Consider the following 26,285-nt stretch of genomic DNA (forward strand, 5'->3'; position numbering starts at 1 on the left):
AGGTAGAAGTTATTTTCCAGGAACTGACTTGCAAAGGTTTTGCAGCCATGATGAATTTCTTCCACTCCGCTCCTGAAAAAGCTGATTTTGAAAGGGAAATGTTCAGCCAAGTACTCCTCTTCTCAAAACATTATGATGACGTTCATGTTGAGATTAAAAAAAGAAAAAGCTGGCAACATTGAGAGAGATTGCCTTAGAAGTTTCTCCTTCAAAGACAGAAAACCCACTCACATCTCAATGGATTTAGAAGACTTCTGCGGAGCCCAATTCACTCTGATAGAACTTTTTCAATTTTGTAAAAATAAAAGTTAGTATTTAAAGCTCCCTTAGAGAGCAAAACAGCTGAAGTAGGCTGTGACTGTTGTCTGTCCACCGTCTCCACAGAACATTTTCAAGCAGGGAGTTTATTTGCATGTTGAACTCAAACCCAAAAAAGGGAACTTCTGTTTGCAAATGTAACTACTCAGGATGTGAATGTAGTTTCACAATATAGTCACATGACCTGCTTTGTTTTTTTTTTTTAAAAAAAGACACCACAGACGAGCTAAATTCAGAAAATTTTGCTGAAAACACTCAGTTGTCAAAACTTCACAATGACCCTACTAACGAGCTGGATATCAGTCCTAATGTCATTTCTTCTTCTCTTACGTAAGTGATCTATCATATTTGTTTTCCATTCTTCTTAAAAGCTATTTTTTTTTCCTGAACTTGGTGGTATTATTTATTTCCCAGTCTAATTGTATGTGTGTTGTTTAAAACTTTGTTTAAAACTCTGCTCCCTGGAGAAAGAACATTTGTTGAGACAGTGGGGTATTTTGCTGAGTTTTCTAGCTAACATGTCATAGACCGAGTGCTAAGGGGTCAGCTGTGTGCAATCCAGAAGAAACCATGAATTTACATACCTGCATCTTTGCAGATGAGACGGCAGAGCTGCTGAGCATCCTTGTTTGGCACTGTACAGAAAACTGTACTTCAGTGGAGCATAAGGAAAAAGTTGATCTGTGTGCATGCTATCTGCAAGCTACTTTTGATCTCTGCGACTCTCACTTACAGGACTTCAATGCTCCTGACTCAGGCTGCTTCTGATGCTTCCTGCCAGCCCAAAGCAGGGCTTTCTCATCCTCACAACTTGCCTCTGACTTCACAGTTACTCACCTCCACTTTGTGCAGGGAAGAAGTGGAGCTCATGGACAGGAAGTGTCAGCAGGGGTCATATTTACATTGGGACTAATGAGGGGGACAGAGCTGGCAAGAGCTGCCAAGACAGAACTTTACTTGGGTTACCGTGGTCTCCGAGACCTTAGGTAAGGGGGCAGGCACCCTCTGGTGGCAAAATCCTGATCTTTACCTAATGGACACCTCCCACGCCACCCTACTTCATGCAGAAATTCAGAGAAAATCATCATCTACCCTTGGGGAATCCCACAAGGGCAGTTTGCCCCACCTGAGTCATGCAGACTAGCTATTCCAGCTGGCATCCACTGGATATCCACTCCTGCCTCAGCTTCTGCAGCAAAGCTATCCATGAGTCTACAGCAGTGCACTATCCTCTTGTCATCCTTCTCAGGGTATACATAGCAATTTGTCTCGCACTATCTTTTTTTCTTGGCCCTTGAAGCCCTCTGCACCTTTCTATAGACACTTCCAATATTCCAGAGAACTGTAGACTGTCCAACACACAGGACATGCATAACTAACTGTTCTTATAGATGTGAAGGAAAGTCAGCAAGGATTGCTCCCTAGTTACAGACTAGTTATTGGGCAGCAAACAAATGGCATGAGTCTCATTAATTGCAGTAGCATCTGCCTAGAGCAAAGAGATGTAGAATCAAGAGCAGCAGGACATGTTCCACAGCAAGAGGCACTTTGCAATAGATACAAGGAAAATGCATTAATTTGCTTCCATGGAATGGTGCAGGCAACGGCAAATCTACAGGCCTTGGATGGAGGGGTCCCTGGTAAGGACTGCAGCTCAACAAATTCCTGTCTCCATGTAGGAGTGAATCCTGTCCTCATCTATTACTACAGAGAAGGAATTTGCCTCTAATTTGAGGCCCAAGGAAGGACCCCGTTTGCCTGGGTGCCAACAGCATCTGTCTTAGTAAACTTACACCTGGCTGGGAATTTTGCTACACTACACAAAATTTACTGTTTTTTAATAATGGTTTTCAGGAATGGTTTCCAGCAGGATCATTGCCTGTAACTGCTTTGTTGTCATGGGCATTCCTTATTTGAGTCTGGAGTTGCTCAGACACCCACTGTGAGCCATCCTTTTTTTCCCACCCTACCTTTGGGTTTCCCAGATCATAGAATGGTTCGGGTTGGAAGGGACCTTAAAGATCATCCAGTTCCAACCCTCCTGCCCTGGGCAGGGACACCTCCCACTAGACCAGGTTGCTCAAAGCCTCATCCAGCCTGGCCTTGTGATACTTGCTTCCTTTCCCATTTGCTGCCTCAAAGATAAATGGCACTGAACCCCTGGCTCCTGCAATGCCACAAGACCAGCCACTATCTGCCGCAATAAGGAGAAACCCGAGATGGGGGAGGAAGGGAGAAGAAAGTCACATGGAAGCAGGAGACAACAAGCAAAGGGACGTAGGCAAGTGCTGTGCCCTGAGAAAAACGAGGCACATGTTGCTGTTTATCACTGCAGGTTGTGGCTGGGAGTTGTTCACAACATCTAATAAGGTGGGGAAAGTGAGCTATTCCTGCTCCCTGATCGTATGCCCAAGTTGTGCTCTGCACCATTTTCCTCACTGTGCTGACCTATGGGCATGGCACTGCGTGAGCACAGTTATGTGGCAGAGGGCACAGGGAGAACAGGACATCCCTCGGTGTGGCTCAGAAGCTGTTTTCTGCATAGCCCAGCTCTGCGCACAGCAGGTCTGAGGAGGGCTAAGCCTGCCCAAAGGTACGCTGAGATTGCAGACCAGGGGCTCCCAGCCCAGTGTTTTTATTTGCAGGTCCATCATCTGCTCAGCAGATGCACCTTGATGGAGGTAACCGTGCTGGCAGAGGACTGCAGTGGGCAGCCAGAAGCAAAAGCTTCCTCAGCCGCACACCTGTCTCCAGCATACCTGACTGAGCCTGGCTCCTCAGGCAGGCTGCCGTGGCAGATGCACACTTACTCCATCTCCGTCCCACCACCTCTAACGTAAGACCTGTCTAGTCTGCAGTCTCATCTCCGGACTCTCTACCAATGACACTCACACAGAAACATTTCCCCGCCAGCTGGAGACACAGCCCGTGCCTCTCACCAGCCCCCTGGTGCAGCCAGAGCCTTGGGGGGCATATCTCTGTTATAGTACCTGAGCTGGAGCCAGAGGAGAAGTGAGGAAGCACCATGAGTTGCTTTGAGACCCTTTGAAAAATGATCCATGAGTCACTCATGTATAGATATAAAATTAATCTGCAAGGCTCTTCCACCCAGAAGCAAATATTCTCCAAGTTCAGAGGGTTTGTTCAAGGCATGGGAATGAGTCTAAATCCAGTATGTGGAGATAAGGGGTCAGAAAGCTAGCACTGTGCAGCACTCCAGTCCCAATCTGAGGCATCGTTTCTAACTCCTCTGCACTAGGAGGTTTGTGTACATCCCCAAAAGATCTAAACTGAAGAGGGGATCCAAGTCAAACAGTGACACAAGTGTATTTGACTTGGTCAGTCCACTTCTTTCCACCTAAAGAGAAACCGAAACAAACAGAAGCTGGCTATCTAACACAGTCCTCAAAAGCAAACGGTACTTAAGCAGCATCCAGTAAATGATATTAAACCTTAATTAAAACCATATTGAAAGTATGAATTGAAAATGTTCTAGTCCTGTGGGTTTTCAGGGATTTCCCTCCCTCCCTTTTTAAAAAGAAACTAATAATTTAATCTCAATATATTAAACTGACCTACATAAAATATTCCATGTAAAATATTATTTCTGCCATAAACCACATAATCTGTCACTGGTTTAATTCCATTAGAAAGCATACATTAACGTCTATGTATTATGATCATTAGGATAATAAAAGTAATACAATATCACTTTTATTATGTTTGAATTTAAAACATTCTTCATATGAGCACAAAGAATAATTAAGGAGAAGGAAGAAAGGGGTTTTTTTTAAATTTATAATGAAATAAATTCACAGGCGAGAGCAAAGAGACTGGTTTTTAATCTGGAAAATCAGGAGCTATGCTTTTTACACCCACTGTGAAGTCTTAGACTTTTTTTTTTTTTTTTAATTTCCTTTTCTTTGTAACTTTGATTTTGGTCATTTAGAATAGCCAGCTTTTGGGATCATATCTATGACTCGATTCCCCACCCCTCCCAACTCCCTTCTCTGAGTGTTGTGGGCTTTTTGGAGAGAAAACTTTTCTATTTATATAAAATAAGTTTCCAGACATTTTAATTATGAAGAAAAGTTTGGCATAAAAGGACTTTCAAGTCAGAATTATAGCTCCCAAAATACATTTTCTTTAAAACTCAAGATTTTTTTTTGAGCTCGTCACCAGATTTTTGAAGCTTGATTTGTAATTTATGAAAATTTGGGATTAGAAATGTGATTAAGACCAGGAAATAAAACCAAATCTGGTGTGAGACACCCAATATATCAGATTTTTCTGACATAACCACGGAAGTCCCAGAGCCCACACTCAGCTCAAGAGAGAATTTCAGCAGTTGGAAAAGCAGACTCGAGATGGGTTTCGTAAAGGTACCAAAATGGCTGGTTTTGGAGTGAGAGGACTGTGCTTCAAGTTTAAAAGCAATCACATTTCTAGCATTCATTTTACTGGACAAGAAATGAAAGCACAACCCCCAAAACCTCAAGAAGAGAGAATTATTTCTCCACAAGTGGAGGACAGAGAGGAGAGGTGAGCTGGGACTTATGATGTTGGACACCTTATAGCAGTAGGAAAATTGGATGTATTTAAGACCTTAAAATCCCACTCAAGTTTCAGCCAGATGATACACCCTCGCAATTCCCCACTATGGTGGGGAATGCCTATGAAACGACAATGTTGTGTGCAAAACGTCTATTTTCTCACCAGGTCCCATATATACAGTCACCCAGGCAGTGGATTGCCAAAGAGCCAGAGCCATAGGAGAGGACTTCATGTTCTGCCTGAAGCATGTACAGGAGACAGAAATTTCATAGCATACTGTTTTAAAATGCAGGAGTTATATCTGCCTTTAAAGCCTTCTCGTGCTCCGGGCACCTCCTGCTGCTACACATCAGTTACATCATTTAGAGCTACTTGCAAAGACTTTGGTGGAATATCCTTGTATGCTCATCCCTGAAAAAAATATTTGAGTGTACATTTTTAGCAATTTCCTATAATAAGCAAGCAGCATTAAAACTAAACATGACTTCTCTCCTTTTTCTTGACTTTTTTTTTTTTGTCTTGTTTCAAAAATGTTGAATCTGTTTCCTTCAAAAAGTGTATGGGAATGAATTCTTTTCTTCAAAGCCACTCCGTTCTGAGGGTCTGCGCACTCCAAGCATCAGGCAGCACAGCTCAGTGGCTTTACAGAAAAGGGAAGGGCCAGGAAAGTCTCCTTTTGATGAGCAGGGGATTTGGCATGGGAGTTTCTGAAAAGGTTGCTTCCAGCCCATAGGTTTTCTTGCTAGAGGAAAAGACTCTCTTCTCTGCCAGCAGTAAGTCACATTTTGAAGACTGGAACTACAGGCAGGACTGGGACTCATATTTTCTGGAGTGGGGTGCTGGGGTGTGCCATAATCTCTCCTGTTAGCACCTATATTAGCTTTACTGCATCCATAATCTTTTTCTTGATTTATAGCAATTTCTCCTGCATACAGCTCTCAGGTTTGCAGTGAAAAAACTCTAGAATGGAAACAGTGCTAAGACAACATAAAAATCTTAAAAATGTATTTTCTATTTGGTCCAAAATCTGGCATGTAGCGGCCACATTCTTAGGATGTCCTCATTAACTTGACTGATAACACTTCACTACTCCACGAAGCCTCAGATCCTTTCTTAAGCTTTACCAGGATCAACTATTCCCTTGGAAATAGCTTGATATGGCATTCTCCTTGATGTCCTAACAGGCTAAAATACTTCCATTTCAGATTTTTGGAGAGCAAAGGTCTGTGCTTCTGGAAACTCAGAGGAGGAAACAGGTGAGTTCAAGGTGAGATTTTTGCTTCTAGACAGGCACTTAGGGACAAAGTAAATATAACAAAAATGAATGTTCTTAGAATACTTTACATACTCTTTATGTCTAAAAGATAATAATTTGGTTGTGTGTTTGTACTTTGCCTAGCACAGCGAAGTCCTGCCATGTGACTGTGGCCTTTAAATGACTTTTAAGTTAATATAATGGAGCATAGGGAGGCAAGGGCCTGAACACAGATCCTGAACACAGGCACTCTCCTGTCTCACAGATGAAGGTGGAGCCTTATGTACACACAGTGATGCAAAAAAAAAAAAAAAAAAAAAAAAAAAAAAAAATCACAATATAGTTTGTAATTAACGCTTAAAAATTCTCCTGCTTTCTCGCAGTGAAGACTTATAGAGGCAGAATAGTTGGTCAGGGCAGGAGGCTGGGTACTGGGAGGTGGAGATGAAGCTGTGCGTGTACAGCTATGGGAAGCAGGAATAAGAGTTTGGCAGGATACAGAGTGGCAAGGGAAGGGGGATGGGAAACTTCACTTTGGGGGGAAAAGTAGAGCCCTAGCTCTAAAACTCAACAGAGACCTGTACGCACCAAAGGCTAAATTTGTTCATTATCCTAAAATGGCATTAAGCCCCTTAGCCACAGGTTCACATGGTTTCACGGTGTGCAGGGGGTTGATAGAGTAGACTCTTCTCAGCTGCCTAGTCTGGTTCAGCATTACCAGCCCCTTCTGAAGACCAAGCATAATTTTTAATTTTTAATTTTATTTTAGGAATGCATTTAAACTTTGGCAACTTTATGTCACGTCTGATACGCAAACACTGTATTTATTACTTAGTAGTGTATACTCACTGGCTTGTTTTCAATTTTTGCAGATTTCACATATCTTATTATAGGAGTTACTCTGGGAGCGTTTCTAGCAATCGGTTTTGTAGCAGTAATAATCTGCTTGATCAAAAAACAAATGATTGACAATGTTTTTGGAGGTAAGAAAAAAATACTCCTGATTTCTTATCCAGAGATCTAGATCTCCTTATGTTCTGATACAGCAGATTGGAGCTTCAGTGTTAGGAATTATTTAGGTACTACAGCTCTGGTTTTCCTTTGAAGAACTACTTTAAAAGTGTCTGAAGTACTGGAGTCCCTAGAACTGCGGATTCATGTTTCACATTTCAGTATGACCAACTCTGCTCTTCAGCTTTACAAGAGAACTAGAATTCACTTCAGCTTACTGTTGGGGTATCTTTTAGAATAATTAATTTTAAAAACAAAATTCTGTCTGTTCAACATAAGTTAAAGAGCCTGTTGGATTTGCAGGATGGGCAAAAGGCTTGCCCACACTTCCTAGCCAAAATTACTATTTATTTCACCGGTTCTGGACTTTCCCTTCAAATGTGACTGTCTGACTCAGATACGCAGTTTCCATCAGAGTACATTGCAAAACTCCCTATAACTTTTACACTGTGACTGGTTTTCAGGTTGCCCCAAGAAAACATTTTTTTTTCATCTGAAACAGGCAAAAGCTCTTTGATCTAACATCATAACTGCTGACAGCAACAGCTTCTTTTGACTTTGGACCAGCAGTTTACAACCCATGGTTTTGGGTTTTGGATTCAAATCCAAAATCTTAGACTGGATAACACCCATTGTTCCAGTAGACAGAAGTTAGTGACAGGCAGAATTTGTTCCATTGGCCTCCCCAGAGGCAGTGCTGGTTCACGGCCCTCCATCCTCTGCACAGAGCCTCTCTTACTTGACGGGACTCCAAAGTGCTCCACAGAGCACTGTAGAGCAAATATTGGGATGATTTCTTCCACTGCTGAAATAACAACTGTCGTCTATGGAATGAGATAACAGCACAGAGTAACACTCAACTGCAGTTGAGAAATAAAAAAAAGCATAGCAAATACAACAGCAACAGATAGAGGCAAATGAGGAAATGCAAAGTCCTAACAGTTGACCAGAACATCAGTATAAGCTGGGGTTTTTTTGCAAAAAAGAATCATGGGACTTTGCTAGATCTTTGCAAGCTAGGTTTCGCTTGTCAAGAGAGGTCTGTGCTCTTAGAAGCACATGAAAATTTGCCGTGGAAGGAAACCATAGCAGAAACGGAAACAGTGAGGCAATCTCATGAAACATGCGGGGAAATAATCCTTACTGAAAGAAGAGGGACTATAATAACACAGTTTGGGGACTGAAAGCATTGCTTTCTGTATGGCATCGCCACAGTGAATTTCTAAAAGCACCTTTCCAGCTCTGGTTACGTGCAAAATGCCAGACCTCGCAGTCCACTTTTAAACACAAAGAAATTCTCATAAATGTAGCCAGTTTCCACCACAAAAATGAGCCAGACATTGAACAACGAAAACGCAGTGACAGAACTCAGTCAGGTTGCTACAGCACAGGACTAGGAGCTGCTTGTCCACCCACTGTATACAGAAACATTTACTTCTGGTGGCCAGATCTTTGTGTTGACCTTCACACGACAAATGAGAGGTAATTTCCCAGCATCCAGAACTGTCTAACCCTACTAAGTCAGCAGTGCACCGTGACACACTGCTTCAGCAATAGTAGTAAGTAGTAGACTTTTACTTAGCAAAAAGGAGAGCAGAGTGTTCTTAACTCTTAAGCTTGAAGTGAAGTAGCCTGAGCTCTCTGGGCCCAGTACTGCCACAGTGAGCTCAGCCTATCAGTCACGACTTGATTCCCTCCTATTTACAGTAAACACTCGTCTTTTAAAGGGCAATTTTGCACACAGACTCCCCAGGTACCCCATGAGGATACAAATGACAATGTAATGCCTCTTCCTGAAAGACAAATGGCCAATGCTTTCTTTCGTGGCACTGCGTAGCAGGCCTAAAGGGAAACTGCTTCCACCTCATCCTCACCAAGCATCTGCCTTCAAAGTTTTTTCTTATGACACTCTGGGGATGTGCTACAATCAAACTCAAAATAGCCAAAAATAGCAACGACACAGCTCTGAGAAAATTGACATGAGATATTCCAGTTGCAAGAATGAAAAAGTGCTTTAGGCAGGTTGCATGACACTACTAATATCAAAGAGTTTTGCCGCAGAAAGGATGGATGGATCTTTAGCAGCTGTAACCATGTTCTCCTGGTTGCATTCTCACAACTTCTGAGCAGGCTTATCACCCCTCTGTTCCTGGTTTCTTAACTAATGGCATTTTCCTGTTCTCTCTTTAGAGTCAGATGGCAAAATGGATAGAAGGTAAGAGTCATTGCCCCACGTCTTTTCTGAGGTGGCATGATACACACACTGCAATGTTTAACTGCTCTCTGTCTCTATGCATGATGCTTCTCCACAACTGTGATTTGAATAATAACACATAACACACGTGTAAGCCTCTAGAGAGCCATGACACACAGTGTATCTACTGTATCTGCACGGAAAAAGGAAATTCCTTCTAACAGGATTTTGACATTTAAGAAATAGGAAAGAAATCCCAGCAGACTGAGATTCTCTTTAAAAAGAAAATCCTTCAAACACTTTTGATTAAGCTGTTTTGTTGTTTTTGTTTTTTTTTAGTTTGGTCTATGTATTATAATTGCAAACTCATTAAAAAAAAAAATCCCAAACATTTTTTAGGGATAAAAGCCAAGGCATTGTTTCAAAAGTGCTGAAGTTGGAGGTTCTTTGACATTGCTAGAACTTTTCCACATTTTTTCAGAAACAAAGATTTTACTGTATTGTCACATAGTCACAAGCCCTTTAGGTTTAAAAAAAAAAAAAAAAGAAAAAGAAAAAAAGGAAAAAGATGTAATCTAGGCTAAATACTTCATCAAAAACTTCCCAGTTACTGTGTCTGGATCTCAGTTTTGAGAACACCCTTCGCTCCAGGCTCTTACAGGTCAAGGTCATGCAGCGATCATTCCTGCTGGAAGGGATGCATTTCTGCCCTTCACCTTCCTCCCCACTATCCAGAAACAGATCATTTTAGGTTTTGAGCACCTGGTGGGACCACGGGCAGAAGAGGCAATGCTAGACTACTTAGGCAATAGGGTAGAGATGTACAGGAGCAGGGACTCTGAAGGGACTCTGGACTGCATGTTGTCTGTTGGCTCATGGTAATCTACGGATGTGGAGACTTTTTTGTGTCCCTTTGAGACATTTTATAAGTGACTAAAAAACCCCAAACATTAATTTATCAGAATTCTCATGAACTGAAGACAACAGCTGTACTCAATGACCTAAGAAATGGCTTTTAGCCTCTCTCAGAGAGCTGGATAGAAGGATGTTCCTATCAGAGTCATTCCTCATAAAGGGAGCACAGCATATGTAAACACTCAGTTGAAGATCAAAGCAAGGGCACCCCTTGCAGCAAGTACTTCAATGTTTTGACTGTCCAACAGAGAAGGGCCCCAGCCGTGAAGCATCTGTTATTTTCCCAGGAAGACGCTTCCCCAACATAACACAACTAGCTGTCACAAAATGTTTCCATTCTGGTAACACACTACTCTCTTACAAGACACTGACAATCTCCGTGTATTAACCTAAAATAGATTAGGACTATTAGATGGCCAGAAGAACAAACATAGAATACACAGTAAACTTTCTGGTGTATTAAGGATAGTAGAGACAGAGCAACAAATGGGAAGGGCGTGAGAAAGAGCTAGGCTGAAATAGAAAAGTCAGACACCAGAGTCAAGAGAAAAGGGAATAAAGGGAAGAGAGGGACAAAGACAAGAAGAGACACAGAAAGCAGTAGATTTACTGCCTGGATGAAATGCAGATGGTACAATCTATGAACTACTCCACACTGAACTTTTCTGCCTCCCTTTGCTGTTTATTATGTGTGATATTTTCCTTCAGAGACAGTTTGAACATCTATGATACCATCCTCTGATCTTTCTAGGGGAAGTGACTGACTTTGTCATGGCAGCAAAATTTAACATCTTTAGTGATGACCTTACATTCACCCCTTTGATGATTCCTCATCCCAGTCTACAGGTGTTTGCTAAAAGGTAGAGTGAAGTTTCCAGTTTCATGCCAAAACTCTGGTCTTAAGGCTGGAAATGTGACACAGTACACAAACTCTTTGGCTTAGAGCCACCAACGCGGATCAGTGAGAGAACTTGTAATTCCATAATGTTTGAGGGCAAAACTCTGTATGTTAAAGATTAAGTAGAAAACAACTAGAAATCCACTCTCACTTCTTAAAGTTGTACTTTTCAATTCTACTGTGGCAGCGAGTAATTTGCTACCAAATCTTTGTTCTCATTCACTTCAGGGCATCTCTGTATTACTCCTTGGTGACTCATTAAGGGATTCTATAATGCAGGTGTTAATCTGAGGAAACAGTACAGCCTTCTACCAGTCTCAAGGAAACCTCTGACAGTAAAAATACTACCAGATCATAGCAAACATTTAAAAATGCCCCAGAAACTAATCCTTAGTAGGATTAGTGAAATGCAGATATCCTCAAGATAGCATCAATTTTTAGTAAGGAAATATAAACGGTGCTTTGTTTTATAAACAAAGCTATACTTTTCCGCATCTCAGATAGCTGATACAGAACTAGCTTAGTTGGTTTTGCCTCATCATTCTGCAACCCAAGCAATCTACTCACAGAAAATCAAAAGGAAATAAAGCATACAGGATTCAATGTACTTTTTTATCTTTCCTCCTAACCTTCTTCAGGGTAGGGCCTTTCCAGATGGTAGAGTTTGTGTGGACATGTTAAACTGGCCTATACTTAATGGGAATATCTGAAAGGTTGGAACTGGATCTTTATTGCACAAGTAATAGCTGAAGTATGTGGTAGCCTTCCATAGGCATGTCTTTGTTTTGGGACCAAGCTTGACCCAAAGAATGGGGTTATATGCCATGTTTTGGGCTTCACTACTTTTCTTCTAACTGGCTGTGGTTGTATAAATCTAAAAGAAGATTTATGGCAGGTAGCCATTCTTAACAACAATAACCAAAAAAAATCCCCCAAACCCCACAAACACAAAAGCCACCCTGGGTCTTTTCCCGAAAAGAGCAATTAAATATTACTCATGCTGAGTACTTGCACTGTAAATGCTGCAGTATTATAAATACCAAGGAGATTCCTCAAGAAAATCTAAGCTGCATGTTCCTTTTTATCTGATTTATTTTTCATCATAGGGATAGTTTCCCATTTATTCAGGTCACCAGCAAGACATGTGATAATTAGGTCTAAACTGATTTTAGCTACTTGCTTCAAATTCCCTGTGGATTCTAATTCATGGCATTTTTAGGTCAGTAGCTAGTCCTGGAAAACACTTTGATAAAGCAAAGTCCATTACCTGAAATCACCCGGTTCTAGATTTACTCCAGCCAATAACCCAGACATCCTGAAACCCTCAGTGATAATCAAGACACTACCCCTTTAGGATCGGAGAGGAGAACTGGGGATCTGGACAGGCTGGATCGATGGGCCAAGGCCAACTGTATGAGATAAAAGAAGTGCAGGGTCCGGCACTTGGGTCACAGCAACCCCAAGCAATGCTACAGGCATGGGGAAGAGTGGCTGGAGAGCTGCCTGGCAGAAAAGGACCTGGGGGTGTTGGTTGACAGCCATCTGAATATGAACTGGCAGTATGCTCAGGTGGCCAATAAGGCCAATAGCATCCTAGAAATAGTGTGGCCAGGACTAGGGAAATGGTCATAGCTTTGTACTCAGCACTGGTGAGGCTGCACCTTGAACACTCTGTTCCAGTTTGGCCACCTCACTACAAGAAAGACACTGAGGTGCTGGAGCATGTCCAAAGAAGGACAACGAATCTGGTGAGATGTCTGGAGAACAAGTCTGATGAAGAGCAGCTAGGGAACTGGGGTTGTTTAGCCTGGAGAACAGGAGGCTGAAGGGAGACCTTATTGCTCTCTACAACTACCTGACAGGTTGTAGACAGGTGGGGGTTGGTCTCTTTTCCCAAATAACATGTGATAGGACAAGACGAAATGGCCTCAAGTTGTGCCAGGGGAGGTTTAGGATGGATATTAGGAAAAATTTCTTCACTGAAAGGGTTATCAAAGATTGGAACAGGCTGCACAGGGAAGCGGTTGAATTACCATCCCTGGAGGTATTCAAAAGACGTGTAAATTTGGTGCTGAGGGATATGGTTCAGTGGTGGACTTGGCAGTGCTAGGTTAATGGTTGGACTCAATGGTCTTAAAGGTCTTTTCCAACCTAAATGATTCTATGATTCTATTCTATTTTCTACTTGACCAGTGATGATTATTACTGTTTTTTTCAGGAAAAAACCTTTATCCAACTGATAAAGCATTCACCAAATTCACCTTCAGCCAAATTTTGTTTTAAATTTCATATCGTTATTCCCACAAGCGTCTCAAGCCACTCAATTTCTCTCCCTAACTGGGACATACTCTGAGTGGATGTCACACAGCACAGTAGCATCATTATCGATAGAGTTGCTCAGCCTCGTACCAGTTGAAGGCCTCAGTGCAGATAATCTTTTTTTATGCTAGAACCTTGATTATCTGGTACTGAACCTAACCAACACATTTGAAGAACAGGTTTCCACTAAAATCAGGAAGCATTCTGATGTGTCCTCCTTGATTCTTTGCCAAATACTTAAACCAGAAGTGTTTCTACACTGACATGACACTGACAGCTCATTGTAAAATAATTAATAGCATTTACTTTATTTAGTCAGGTATGTAACATTAAGATTTAAACAACCAATTCATAATGGGATGCCCTTAAACTCAATGGGATATTTACTAACACTTGAGAAGAAAAAGAGTCTTGAGGCAAGCTTCTGTCAGCTAACAAAGCAGTAATCTAGATGTCAACTGACAATTATTTAATGTCCTCTTTTTTAATTAATAGCCATGTCAGTTTCAAATGCCATCTTGGTGCAAGCTTGGTAAATTATAATGCCTAAAAATTTCATGCAAGTTTAATGTATTAATAAAAATGTCTGGGCACATTTAATGCTAGCAATATTTTGAGTTAACTACACTGCATGGCAGCCAGATTTATTTTGACAGAAGGAGACAAAGAAAGAGACATACAGAGACAAGGAGAAGGATGGAGAGACAGAGAGTGTTTACTAAAAAGGAAAAGGTACATATTTTAAACCTGCTGCAATAACAAAAAGGAATCTGTTGCCTCAACACATCCTGGGCAACAGCGTACACCAAAACTCCCCATGCCACTCACTGGGTTCTACAGGCCCCCACATAAATCACTCAGCAGGAGATCAGGTTTTAAATGCAAATCATTCTGATGTTTGATGGAGGAGAGAAGGAGCTTGAGAGCTGCATCGGCCAAGTGCCAAGCGTATCAGTGATTTTCTTTTGCTACCTAAAGCAGCATCTAGATGTTCTTTTGTATTTTCCCCACTCGACTTCTTCTAAGGGACAGACATCTCTTTCCTTTGCTAGACTATGCTTGGGAAACACAAAGTACTCTTGAAAATGAGAGCATTCTTTAGGCAAATCGAGGAAGGCTTGGAATGTCATCACACCTTGAAAGCCTGCAGTCTCCTTATTGTCTAACTGTGAAAACACCACCATGGGTTAAACAGGAGGTGAAGTCATCCACTTGGAAAATATAAACATCAGAGATGGATGGCATGAAAAAGACTAGGTTTGGGCAATCATATGCAAGTTTGAATGTTAAGCTGCAGTTCCTTCCAACTAGAAGAACTGTCTCAGCCTAAACATTTAAGCAAAGAACATTTTTCCTAGCATTTTGTCACATTCAGGTCTGTAGCCAACTGCACTGACAAGCAGAGATGGTGAACAGGATCTGATCTAACAATTTCATATCCTTCAAACATGTTTAAAGTCAGATGGAAAGAAAAATCTCTGGTTTTGGAGAGGACAGCAGTTCTTTCTGATCTAAATACTCCAAATTGGCCTGTAGTACTGTGAATTGTAGAACACATCATTTACCAAACAGGAAGCCAATTGAGTAGGTATGAGTCATATCACTGATATTATCAGCTGCAAATGAGACACAACCTGTCTAATCACCAGAGTTTGAGCTAACAAATGAACTTAACTGGAGACCTAGTTTTGATGCTAGGGTGTTTCAGAAAGCCACAAGCAGGAGTCTTTTGGAAAATGGGCCCAAAATCTACAAATCAAAATCCGTACGTAAATACACAGGGAAAGAGAGACTGTAGCCTTGTCTGAATATGTCCCTGGAATAGTGGTGCAGAAGGAAAAAGGATCAAGATCTAGAGCACAGCTTGCGCAGGATGCTGGGCACTGACATGCATTGCAGCGACTCAGATACTGCATCAGCTAGTCACACGTAACACTATACATTCACTCCGCCGGCGGCGAGTGATACTGTCTCAGCCGCCCTACTAGCCATTGAAATCATATCTGCGAAAGATGGAAGCGCATACTGCTGCTCTACTATAGGCAAGTTCAGTTGCAAAAGTACTTGAAATAGCATGATGCCAAAAATAAATCTGCAAAGGAATTATCCAGTTCCTAATCAGAGTAACTAGGATGTCTTCTCCACAGAAGATTTTTATACAAAGAGAGCAGGAAGCAGGGACTGGTATTGGTTGCTTTAAGCCATGCTACAGCAACTTTTGTGAATTTTAATTACTTTGCAATGAAGCAATTCCCTGCTGTGGAAATTTGTTAGACTTGAAGACAGATGTTTTCTTTGCACTGAGCTAACTTTAAGAGAACATTTTCCCCAGTAGTAAGATATCTCACTTCTCAGCCTGGAGAGATACCTGGAATGAGGCTAGTTCATTCTCCACATTTCATTCAAGCTATGGCCTTCCTGCTAAGACCCCCATTAAAAAGCTAACATAAGATTTGTTTGGACACCTTTGCAAAGGGAGGTGAAATAAATGACTCATTACACCTAATACGTGACCACTGAATTGTCTATCACTACAACGCACTAATATTGTCAACTGCAGATGGATATGAAGAAGCTCACATTCTCCTAGGCATAAATCTATGTCCAGCACGTACCCCCAGGAAATGGGTACTATAGCATCCCTTCTTTATCTGCAAGTTTACAGTCTCCACCTTCCAAGTTTCCTATTGCTTAAAGATGCTCCTTCAGTTACTTCCATCTGTCTCTTATCTTTCTGATTCACCTCATCCAACACATGGAATGCGAGCAAGAAATACAGGCATAGGAAAGGCATTTTTAAAGCACAGTCACTGGTATTCTAAGGAAAGCGTTTGAGAGTTACCAATCCTACCAGAACAGGAAGTCTTGGTTGAAAAGGTGAGTTGGCTTAGCCTGTCACACAGAGTCCCAGCTGCTTGGTCTCATCCTAGTCTGGCCTTTGGACATGTAACAATGAAGAATCCTGATTTTCAAAAAGTACTTTCTTCTTTAAATGTCATATATGACTTTGTGCCATTCACTCAAACTGCAACCGACTCAAATTGCAAATTCAACTCACCAGCCTTGTGAAAAAGAAAAAAAGAAAACAAAAAAGAAAGAAAAAACCCCAATCCAGTGACTTATGAAGACGCTGAAGTCACATGACCAGAAGCCATTCAAAACCATTGGCACCTGATGGGTCTCTCATGGGCAGTCGTTCCTGAGGTGTCTCATATTTCTGCATTAGCAGAAGAGTGCCTGGAACGGACTGAATCCTCTAAGATATTTATCAACAGCAAACATAGAAAACAAGAGCTTCAGCTGTCAGAAACTAGAGCTGCCAGAAAGACACCTGGCAGAAGGCTGCTCACACTGCAGCTCGGGTGGGCCTCCCTGGCACAACAATCACTTCACACAGTCCCACAAAACTCACACCAGTGTATCCACCCCACACCACCAGTTACCTCCTTTTCCACACTCAACTCAGCTTTGCCCTTATTGTGTGCAGCCATGGCATTCCTGCCAAAAAAAAAGAAACCATTGTCTGGTCTGGAAAGAGCAAGATCCAGCGGAGGGATACGGGAAAGCAGAGAAAAAAAAGCACTGGAGAACATACCAAAAAGCTTAAAACTCTATCCAGCTTTCACCTGCCTATGAACATCACTGTAGCAGACGGAAATGGCAGAGCTCTGTTGCCTCCTAGTCCATCTATTTTCCCATCTCCATTATGGCTATCTTTCCCGGTGCCTGCTGGGCTTTCTTCACATCTCATCTGTAGCCTGCAGGTATATGTTTCTTCTCATGCGGAGGACTACAGATGGTGGTGCTTATAGAATACAAAGTATGTCACAGCTCCCGTACCTTGCAGACCACTGCTCTTGGACAGACTGACTGCATCCCTGTCCTTGTTTTGGGCTGTCTGAGTACACTCTTTGGCTTTGAGTCTTCATCGTCCCCAATTCCACTCCTGTGTGCCACAAGCATCTTCTGGACTTGCAAAGGAGGCAAAACTGAGTTTCAGTGCTACAGATACTCCTTACAGGAGCTGCGATCAGTGCAAAGTAGCCTCCTCAGGCATGATGATAAAGCAACAACGGAAGTGAAGAATGAAAGGGAAAAAATTAGCCATACCCTACATGCACCCCTCTTCTCTCTAAATCCTCAGTAATCCAGACAACTTCCTGGATTTCTTCAGTAAGCCTCAATTTCCTTAGAGCCACTGAGTTGCCTGCATCTGTTTTTGTTCTAAAACAAGCCTCTTTCTTCTTTTCCTTTCCAAGGAATATTCTTTTTAAGTTTTGATGGTCAATGTCATCTTCTTGGATCTGGAAAAAAATCAGTCATGTAGAATCTTTGACACCTCTGGGGTCAAAGACTTGAATATTTTTCTCTTAACATCCCTCAGCTATATACTAAGCTGTTCTTTCACTTGCCACTCTTTTTTTCTTCCAAGCAGCTCTTCACAAGCTCTTTCATTCTGCCAGCTAACATATTCTATGAACAACCCAATCATCAGGTCAGCAAAGTTTTTCTAAGTTGTTAGAGGTTTACAAATAAGGAAAAACAGAGCTAATAAAGACACTTAGCCTCCTCCATTATCTAAATAAGCCTTGCAAAATCAATCAAAAATTAATCCTTTTTGGTCTGCTTTGACTGCAGAGCCTCCATATTGCCACCATGGCCAAATATCAGTAGAGAACAACTATGGGGAGAATGGGAGTGGAAGACTACTTGGGCTACAGTCCTCTTAGTCAGAGGTGCATTTGCACTTCACTAAGGAGCAGACACCACCTGCACAAGATGAGTCTGGTCCTGCTGATACACCGGGGCTGGCCCCATTCCTCGCTCAGTGCTGTAGGGATTAGTGGGCGGCTGATAGACTGAAAGCTGCATTCATTGCTTTAGGTTTTCTCAGTAAGCATCCTAGGAATGGAGTTTAATGAAAAATATTTAAAAGCTGCACAAATGCCATAATAATGCATGCTATTGGAAATAAACATAAGTACGAACACAGATGGCCTAAACAACTCCATGTGTGTTTGTGTAAATGTTAAAAAATGAGCAAATGATCTCAGCAGAAATGGCTGTCTCAACTCCTTGCACATACACACTTACGGAACCAAAACGTAAATACCCATTCTGTGTTGAGGCAATGGTCACCAGTGACTAGAGCAATAAACTGCCTTTTCTACCTGGTTCTGTCACTGTCCTGTCTAGTCGAACTTGTTGTTCTGAACAACCTTGGACAAGTTACTTTGGCTCAGGTTACCCTTTCCATAAAATGAAATTAATCTTTATATCACACACTTCAAAACCAAGGACACTAAGCTTTGCACTGTGCTGGAGACACAGGGCTTTAAAAAGCAGCACTAAGATACTCTGTAGGCACTTTGAGGCTCAGTTCCTCTTAGCACCATTCCCGAATGGAGAGAATACTTCATATACAGACACACACGCACGCAGAGACAGTTTTTTATATATATACACACATACATACAGCCCAGACTGTTAGGGTGAGATTAATTCATTAAACGCCTTTCCAGGATACAGCATACTTCACTGATGCCAGCTACCAGCCTGACAGGCAGAGCCACGCTCCTGGCTATTTTTTGCTCCTCTCTGGCCACTCTCCACATTCTCTGGGAGAGCATCTGGCCCAGGATGCCTGTGCCCGCTTCAGATCTGGGGGCTGCAATTGAGGTTGACCTTTTCGCAGCTGACAAACAGGGAGCAATCCTTACTCCTTCCTACCCCTCTGCACAACTGTTTGAGGCTAGTCTTGAATAGCTTTAAATCGTTTGATTGTAAGAGTTGATCCCAAACCTGCTGAGTCAGGCGAATGCTTTCCTGGTAATACTCAGACACCTGTTGGAGGCAATTCCTTCCACAGCCATCGTGGTCTCTGCTGGCAAATTTGCTGGTGCCACTGATTCCAGCAATAAATGAGTAACTCTACCTTTCCCTGGAGCTGCTGCAAGTCTGGATAAAAAAAAAAAAATAAATGAGAAATGTTTCTGGAAGAGTACCCTCTTCATTCCTGTCAACAGACACCCAGGGTAACTCAAATATTAGATGCCATCGAGCAGAGAGCCTCCTGCTCCCAGGCAGCACCCATCTGACATCCAGACTGAGTAGCTTTATGTTGACTAGGGCTTGTCAGAGAGGTGACAACATGGGATTAGCTAGGAATGAAAGCTGCTATCATATCTAAAGGACAGCTTAAAAGCAAAAACAAGGCCTCCTGACACAAGAGACACAGAGTGACACGGGTCTTAGCCAGAAAAGAACAGCACCAAATGAGAACTCCTGCATATTCTAATTCACAGAATTTGCTGTATCCCACTGAATTTATGGACAAGGTCACACTAAACATATACAAAAGGAATCACTAATTTCAGAGGCTACTAAGAGCCTTTTTTTCAGTGCCTTCTTGGAAAGTAAGATTATTTATAGATCCTTTTTTAAGATCACTTATATAGTCTGTCAGATCATTTTATTTCAGTTCCCTGATCTCCTGCTCTCCAAGAGTTCTGCCTTGAAGGGCCTGTGTTAGGTATCAGCAAAGCTGTTTGTTTTTCTTCTGGTTGCTGCTTATAACCACCCACCTCCATATCCCATGTACACTTTAGAGCCTGGTGTCAGAGAGCAAATAGCAAGCTGAAAGAAATACAGAAATATCACACAAAGAGATGCTGATGTCTGCCTTGCAGACTGCAAATGCTTGGGGATCCACAGAGTATTTCTCTGGGTTCACAGAGGTTTATGGGCTTAAAGGCTTTCCATATAGGTTTAAATTGGGCTTAAAGACATTTCACAGAGGTGCACAGCTTCAATGGAAAATTTGTATGGACTTATAAATGCAAAAAGACAGAAAACCACTGTCTGAAAAGTAACTAGGTTATTTTTTGTGCATTAGAAACAACACCTGGCCCACTCCCAAATCTGATTTACTACATAGACATTGAAATGTTTGTGCTGGCACTGGAGAGGTGGAGGAGGGGACTGAGAGCTGCAGACAAGTGCTGAGGAATAACTACCTTTTTAGGTTGAAATGCTGTTTTTCTAGTGTTTATGAACTGGTTCCTTTGAGTGAACTTCCAGAACTCCCTGGAAGAGAGCAAAGCGTGGGATCAACAGAGTGTCCCATCCCCAGAGACAGTCCTGCTCCACTTCCCCCTCCCTCTCAGCGCAGCCACATGTCCTGGTCATGCAGTCACACATCTCCTCTGCCTCAGGGAACTGGCCCTGACAAAAATCTATGCGGTATAACATAAAAATCATTTTCAGAGAGATCAGGCTGTTCTGTTCAAGGACATCTGTCACAAAGGAATTAGTGAAATATTACAGCCGAGGTGCTGAGAAAGGCTAGACCATCCTTTTCTGCAGCACCTGGCATTGTCAACAGCGGGAAGGCTGCCTGAGAGCATCAGCAAGAAAGCCGCGCTCTTTAAGTGACTTACTGATTACGCTGGGCAACATGGAGAAAAGTACTGGCGTTCCAACCAGTCTCTTCTTTGCTTTTTTTGTATGTAGAGAATTGAGTTACTTAGGATTAGGCCACAGACAGGCAATCACTTAAGAACAGCACTGAAAGACAATGACCTTCCCAGCAGTTTCCTGCCACCTTCTTCTCCTCCGACACAGGCAGGGGAAGGGATCAAGTGAGCATCCCTGAACCTAATTCATTGCTGATTCACCCCAGTTAGCTCAAATCACTTTGCAATGGCCTTGTTCTGCATTAATCTGTTGTCATAGTCAGAAGAAGAGGGAGAAGGGTTTTTTTAATGGTTACAGTTCCAGGCAGGAAGAAATTTGTATAACTTAGTTCACATGCTTAAATCTGTGTTGTGTGAAGAAATTTTGACAAGTTCATAAGCATAGCCCATATCAAGTCTCCTGATTATGTTTTGAAAGGCCTCCCCTTCCTGGGAATGAGCTGCCACAAACAGTTTGGAACAAGTTGAAAAATCTTGCTACATAACCGTGATGTCCTGGGTAACATCAGAGCTGTGTCACTAAAAGGAATTCCTTGTGCCTGTGAAGTGCCAGACCAGTGCAGGCAAAAGAGAGCCGAGACAACTCCCAGGTACCTCCAGTGTGGTCACCAGGCTGCAGGAGAGCAGGCTGAGGCTGGCAGGCAGATATGAGCTAGGTGCTGGGGAGTTTTCCTCCTTGCACTTTAGCAGACACCTTCTCTGGGTGCCCTGGAAGCTCCCCGAGGGCTGGGAAAGCAGGCAGTACAGAAATTTAGCTGTGAAAGTGCTGTGGGCCGGTGCAGGCATTGCTGTTTTGTAGAGCTATGCTGACTCACCCCAGTCCCACACTAGAGAAAGAAATAAGGGAGGAAATAGCAGAAAAAACCCAGAGATTTCCCTTTGATTCCAGCCTATATATGCCTTACCATATGGTCTCCCATGGACTGCACGCCCCATTCAAACTAGAATCAGGTCTTAACTCATCATTACAGACACTAACAGTTAGTGCAGTGAATTTCACATGAAGAGAAAATTTCAGCACAGCTTTTTAAAAGACACGTGTGACAAAGTTTCTCTCGGAGGAGGAAAAAAAAGACAGGCAAATTACGAGAAGCCTGCCAAATCTCCTGTGAATTCTTTCTTTAGTAAAGTCACCAAAACATGCTTAAGTAGTATTGAAGGAAACGGACTACAATGGATACCATTTCCCAGTGGGGTCATGAGATCTAAGAATATAAACAAGTTGAGGGCTACAAGACAAGAAAAGATCTTATTTCCAAGCACTGACGCTAGATGGAGTAAAACTGAATAAAAGATTAACAGCAGAGAAGAAAAGAGAAAAGATTAAAAGTTCCTGCATTTCCCCAGCTGCTAATGTGTTGCTTCTTTGAAGGTTCATCTTTGATTACTACTCTGAAAGTCACAATTAATATCTCACTTTTTATACTTTGCAGGTCAAACATGGGATCAAGCCAAAACAGGTATGTTCTGGTGGAAAGGGGAGTCTAGTGGAGCAGGGAGATGGAATGACAGTACCAGGCAGACACATAGAAGCTGTAAATGCACATCCACCTAGATAAAGGGAAAGGCTGCACAGCAATAAAGGCTGTGGGATTACCCTGGATTCCTACTGACAGCCTAGATCTGCCTGCGGGTCTGCCAGACACTCTCCATCACCTAAGGCAAGTCATTTAAGTGCCTCGTCCTCCAACTTCCCAGTTGTATGCATGGAATACCCTAACATAAGGCCCAGGTATACTGCAAGGCTGTCTACGTTACGGCACAACTATGCTGCAGTGCAGCTGCCCCCCCATTAGCAGGTACTGCAAGTAGTGAGCTCATGGAAAGATGCAGCCACAACATGGATCCAGGAGCTGCTCCCTACTCACATGATGAGGCAATACTGGGAAGCAGCCCAAACGACAATAATCCAGAGCGTACTGTGAGCAGTTCTCATAGCAGGATGCTGCCCTAAAATGCATTGCTTGCTGCTAGTGGATTCCTACCTGTCAGCGAAGAGGGCATCTGGACGTCACCACAACAGATAGAATTATACACTTGTTCTGTTAACTCACTTTGGAAAAACAGGTATCTCCAAAGATACAAAGAAACTTCTAGGAAAATAAAAGTTAAGTGGGAGAAACTTCATGAATTTAATTCTAGCAACTCCATTAATGATTTTCCAGAATTCCTATATTTTTTATCTGGGAATCCCCCAGCTCATCTTTTATAATGATGCTATGGATCATTCCAGACAAAACCAAAGCCAGAAAGTCATCGTTAACCTGTAATGTTCCTTTCTTTTCAGAGACGACATCAATGTACTAGGAAAACAAAGTACAAATGATCAATAATCCTTTTGCAATCAACAGTTACCTGGCCTGAGGATCAATAGAAGTCTCTTGCGCACAGGCAGGAATCTCACCAATACTGATTCCTTTCTTTGTTCTTTAATTGAAAGACTGATTGATTGATTACAGGAAGAGCTTTTGGTGCATGCTAACTTCAATCACCTGCACACAAAGAGCCTGCAATCCCCCACAGCATGTATATGAAGGAAATGTATGAGGACAATAAAATAGGTGAGCTCTGCTCACTAATAGGTCCTGTTTAGTCTGTGATAAGTATATGTTTAATTTCTAAAATCAATTAAGTACAAGGTAATCAAAAAGGTAGTCATACATTTCAGCAGCAGAATTCGTGGTCATGCACATATTTCAAGTTAGGTAAATAATGACTGAAGTAACTTGAAAAATCATTCAGTTGAGGTTGAAGCAAAACAAGGCTTTCCAATTTTTTCAGGAAATCTATGTTTTGTGTTAATAGGAAAACATTTCATTCACGCAAAAGTTATATCTTTTTTAGCTTTAGGACTGATGTCTTTTGTTTAACTGTAGGTGGTAGTGTTAATTTCAGCATTTAAAATGAATTGTGGTCATTTAAAAGGAAGAATGCCTTTTTGAAATAGTGTTTTTCATGTTTTGTTTTTAGAACATTGAAACAAAAACAGTCTTGTATACTCAAAACAAAAAATTTCTGGACATTTGAAACAAAACATTTCATGTCAACATTCTACAAACAAGCTAATCTAACATTTCCAAAATTCGTCCATCCCCACTTTTTTAGTATAAAACAATGCACTAAGTTCAACCAGAAATTACGAATAATTTGTCTCCCAACCCCTTCGTTCTTGTTCTAGCCTTATATTCTGTCGAATTTGATTTCATCAAAATTGCTTTGTCTGGCTCCAATTACAAGCTTCTTACAGTGGGAGTGACAAGAAGAAAAATTAGAACTTTGTCTCAGAACATTTAGAATAGTTTAAATAATTTAAAATCGTTTAAACCCAAGATACTTTGTAAACACATCCCAACTTTTACCAAAGCTGTGAGCCTGTGGCTTTGGTCTCAGTTTAGAAAATAATGCTGCAGACTCTATTCTGTTTAATCCACTTCTTTCAAGAATGCTGTATTATAACAGATGTTGTCATCACAAGGTGCAAGAAAAGCAGGAAGATTTTTGTGTTTCGAGCCAGGCTTTCCTTTCAGCTTGTGAAGAGGGAGCAGCAAATGTCAGCTGCGGGTGCTATGGGAGCACTTAGCTACCAGCAACGCCACGCTGGGCGTCCTCTGCTATTCCCGCAGCTCCTCCCAGGAAACCCAGCAGGACTCAAAGGCTTGAGAGCCTCAGGTAGAAGGCATGCACAACGTTAAGCAACGTCACAGTATTTCACAGGTATAGCTGTTGTGTCGTAGCATTACAGGGTGACTCCAAGCAGGATGTTACGCTATTTTATTGTGACTTACAAACAACCACTATCCAGATGCAAAGACCACAAGCTGTAAATAGATTGGGTCTTCCTAAACTTTTAGCTGAGGCCAATGTCTATAGACATATGGATGTTTTTTATCTCCCATCTAACATACATTCCTCAAGTTAACTTTTAAACCAGTGTCTGCTCTCTGTTATGCCATGTGCCGGATCATAATAAATAAAGTCCTTTCCAGTTCTTCACTACTGCAATATAACAGAAGTTATCAACGTAACAAAAAAAAAAAAAAAAGGCAAATGTTAGGCTGAAGTTCAATCTAGAAATTCTGTGTATTATTAAGAAATATCACTCAAAAAAGTCACAGAAACCAGGGCCTCCCACCCAATAATCAAGTTTCAGACCGTGAAGAGCTGCAATTAATCCTACACATTAAAGGCAGAGCTGATGTGCTGAGTCAGGGACTTAGAGTCAACACACTGTCAGAGCATCAGAGCAGATACATCAAAATGTTGACTCTATGAAGAATAAGCTACTGTACTACTTGTAACTGTAACTAAAAGGATTTGGATATGGTTTTGTTCTGACTTTAGCAAAGCAGGTAATTTTATGTATGTGCAAAGGAACATGAAAACTGGATGTCAATTTTTCCACACATTTTGAACAACAAAATGTAAGGTTTATTTTCAGAGAAAATTGATACATTGGAATAACTTTCCTGGATTCTTAGGTGTCTGTTACCCAGTTCAGCAACACCGCAGTTCATTAGCAGCACTTGCTAACAGATAAACTAAAGCAGTAATGTGATACTTGTAAGTAATTGTGTGTGTGTACATGTGTAAGTGAATAAACCGTCTTGTAAGGTATCTGTTAATTGATTTGCTTCCTTTAGTACCATTTTAATTAAGAACTTGGAACAGAAGAGAGCATGTGGTCAGGGAGGGAAGCTATTACCTTCCCTTATTTGTGTGAACAAATGTTTCTTTCACATCATTTCAGTACACTATGGGAAATAAAGATGAAAATAAACAAAAAATGGTAAGTTACAAGCAGTAGAGGAGAAAGGCCTGGAGAATTAAGTTTAGTAATCTTGATTAGGCAAATGTGCTGGGGTGGTGAATAGATTATGGGTTCCTGAAACCTTTTGATGTCTGTCTTGGCTCCCTGGGTGTGGGAAAAGGATGGGCAGCACTGAGACAGACAGCCTGGGACGAGGGACTCCCAGAGCTGCTGCTTCTGCTGCTAAGGAGAGGTTTGGGCACACGTAATAACTGCCACCATTGCACAGGGCTGCCGTGGCAGCAGCAATCGGTGCCTCATGAAGCCTAACTCTCCCACCCCACAACTGCAGCAGCCAGCCTGACTCTGTACAGACAAATGAGGCTGATGCAACCATTTTGCCAGCCCAAGGAGCTGCTGGTTTTGCCCATTCCTACAACCAGCTTTTGCAGCTCTGCTTGCAGCATCAGCAGCTCCTGAATTCAGGCCAAGCTGCACAGCACTGCCTGGAAATAATCAGTGAAGGAAAACTAGATGAAAGGGGAGCATTTTGGAGGCATTCAGTCAAAAGACAAAAGACACTGCTAGCTCCACTAATT

General features: G+C 41.9%; 1 protein-coding gene across 1 annotated transcript; it reads left to right on the forward strand.

Moving 5' to 3' along the window:
- Positions 1-533: 533 nt before the first annotated feature.
- TMEM273 (transmembrane protein 273) lies at positions 534-25,543 on the forward strand. Its single transcript, XM_063339747.1, has 6 exons — positions 534-648; positions 6,078-6,128; positions 7,000-7,110; positions 9,329-9,353; positions 22,373-22,399; positions 23,227-25,543. The coding sequence occupies exons 1-6, from the start codon at positions 594-596 to the stop codon at positions 23,270-23,272; spliced, it is 315 nt and encodes a 104-aa protein (XP_063195817.1). The 5' UTR covers positions 534-593; the 3' UTR covers positions 23,273-25,543.
- The last annotated feature ends 742 nt before the right edge of the window (positions 25,544-26,285 follow it).

Source organism: Chroicocephalus ridibundus, chromosome 6, assembly GCF_963924245.1.
Source record: "Chroicocephalus ridibundus chromosome 6, bChrRid1.1, whole genome shotgun sequence".
Classification (NCBI taxonomy): Eukaryota; Metazoa; Chordata; class Aves; order Charadriiformes; family Laridae; genus Chroicocephalus; species Chroicocephalus ridibundus.

Bases quoted from the DNA above. Each gene is read 5' to 3' on its own strand.
- TMEM273 (XM_063339747.1), top strand. From the start codon at position 594: ATGACCCTACTAACGAGCTGGATATCAGTCCTAATGTCATTTCTTCTT. The intron at 9,354-22,372 runs GTAAGAGTCATT...TATACTTTGCAG, and splicing joins GATGGCAAAATGGATAGAAG to GTCAAACATGGGATCAAGCC. The intron at 22,400-23,226 runs GTATGTTCTGGT...CTTTCTTTTCAG, and splicing joins ATGGGATCAAGCCAAAACAG to AGACGACATCAATGTACTAG.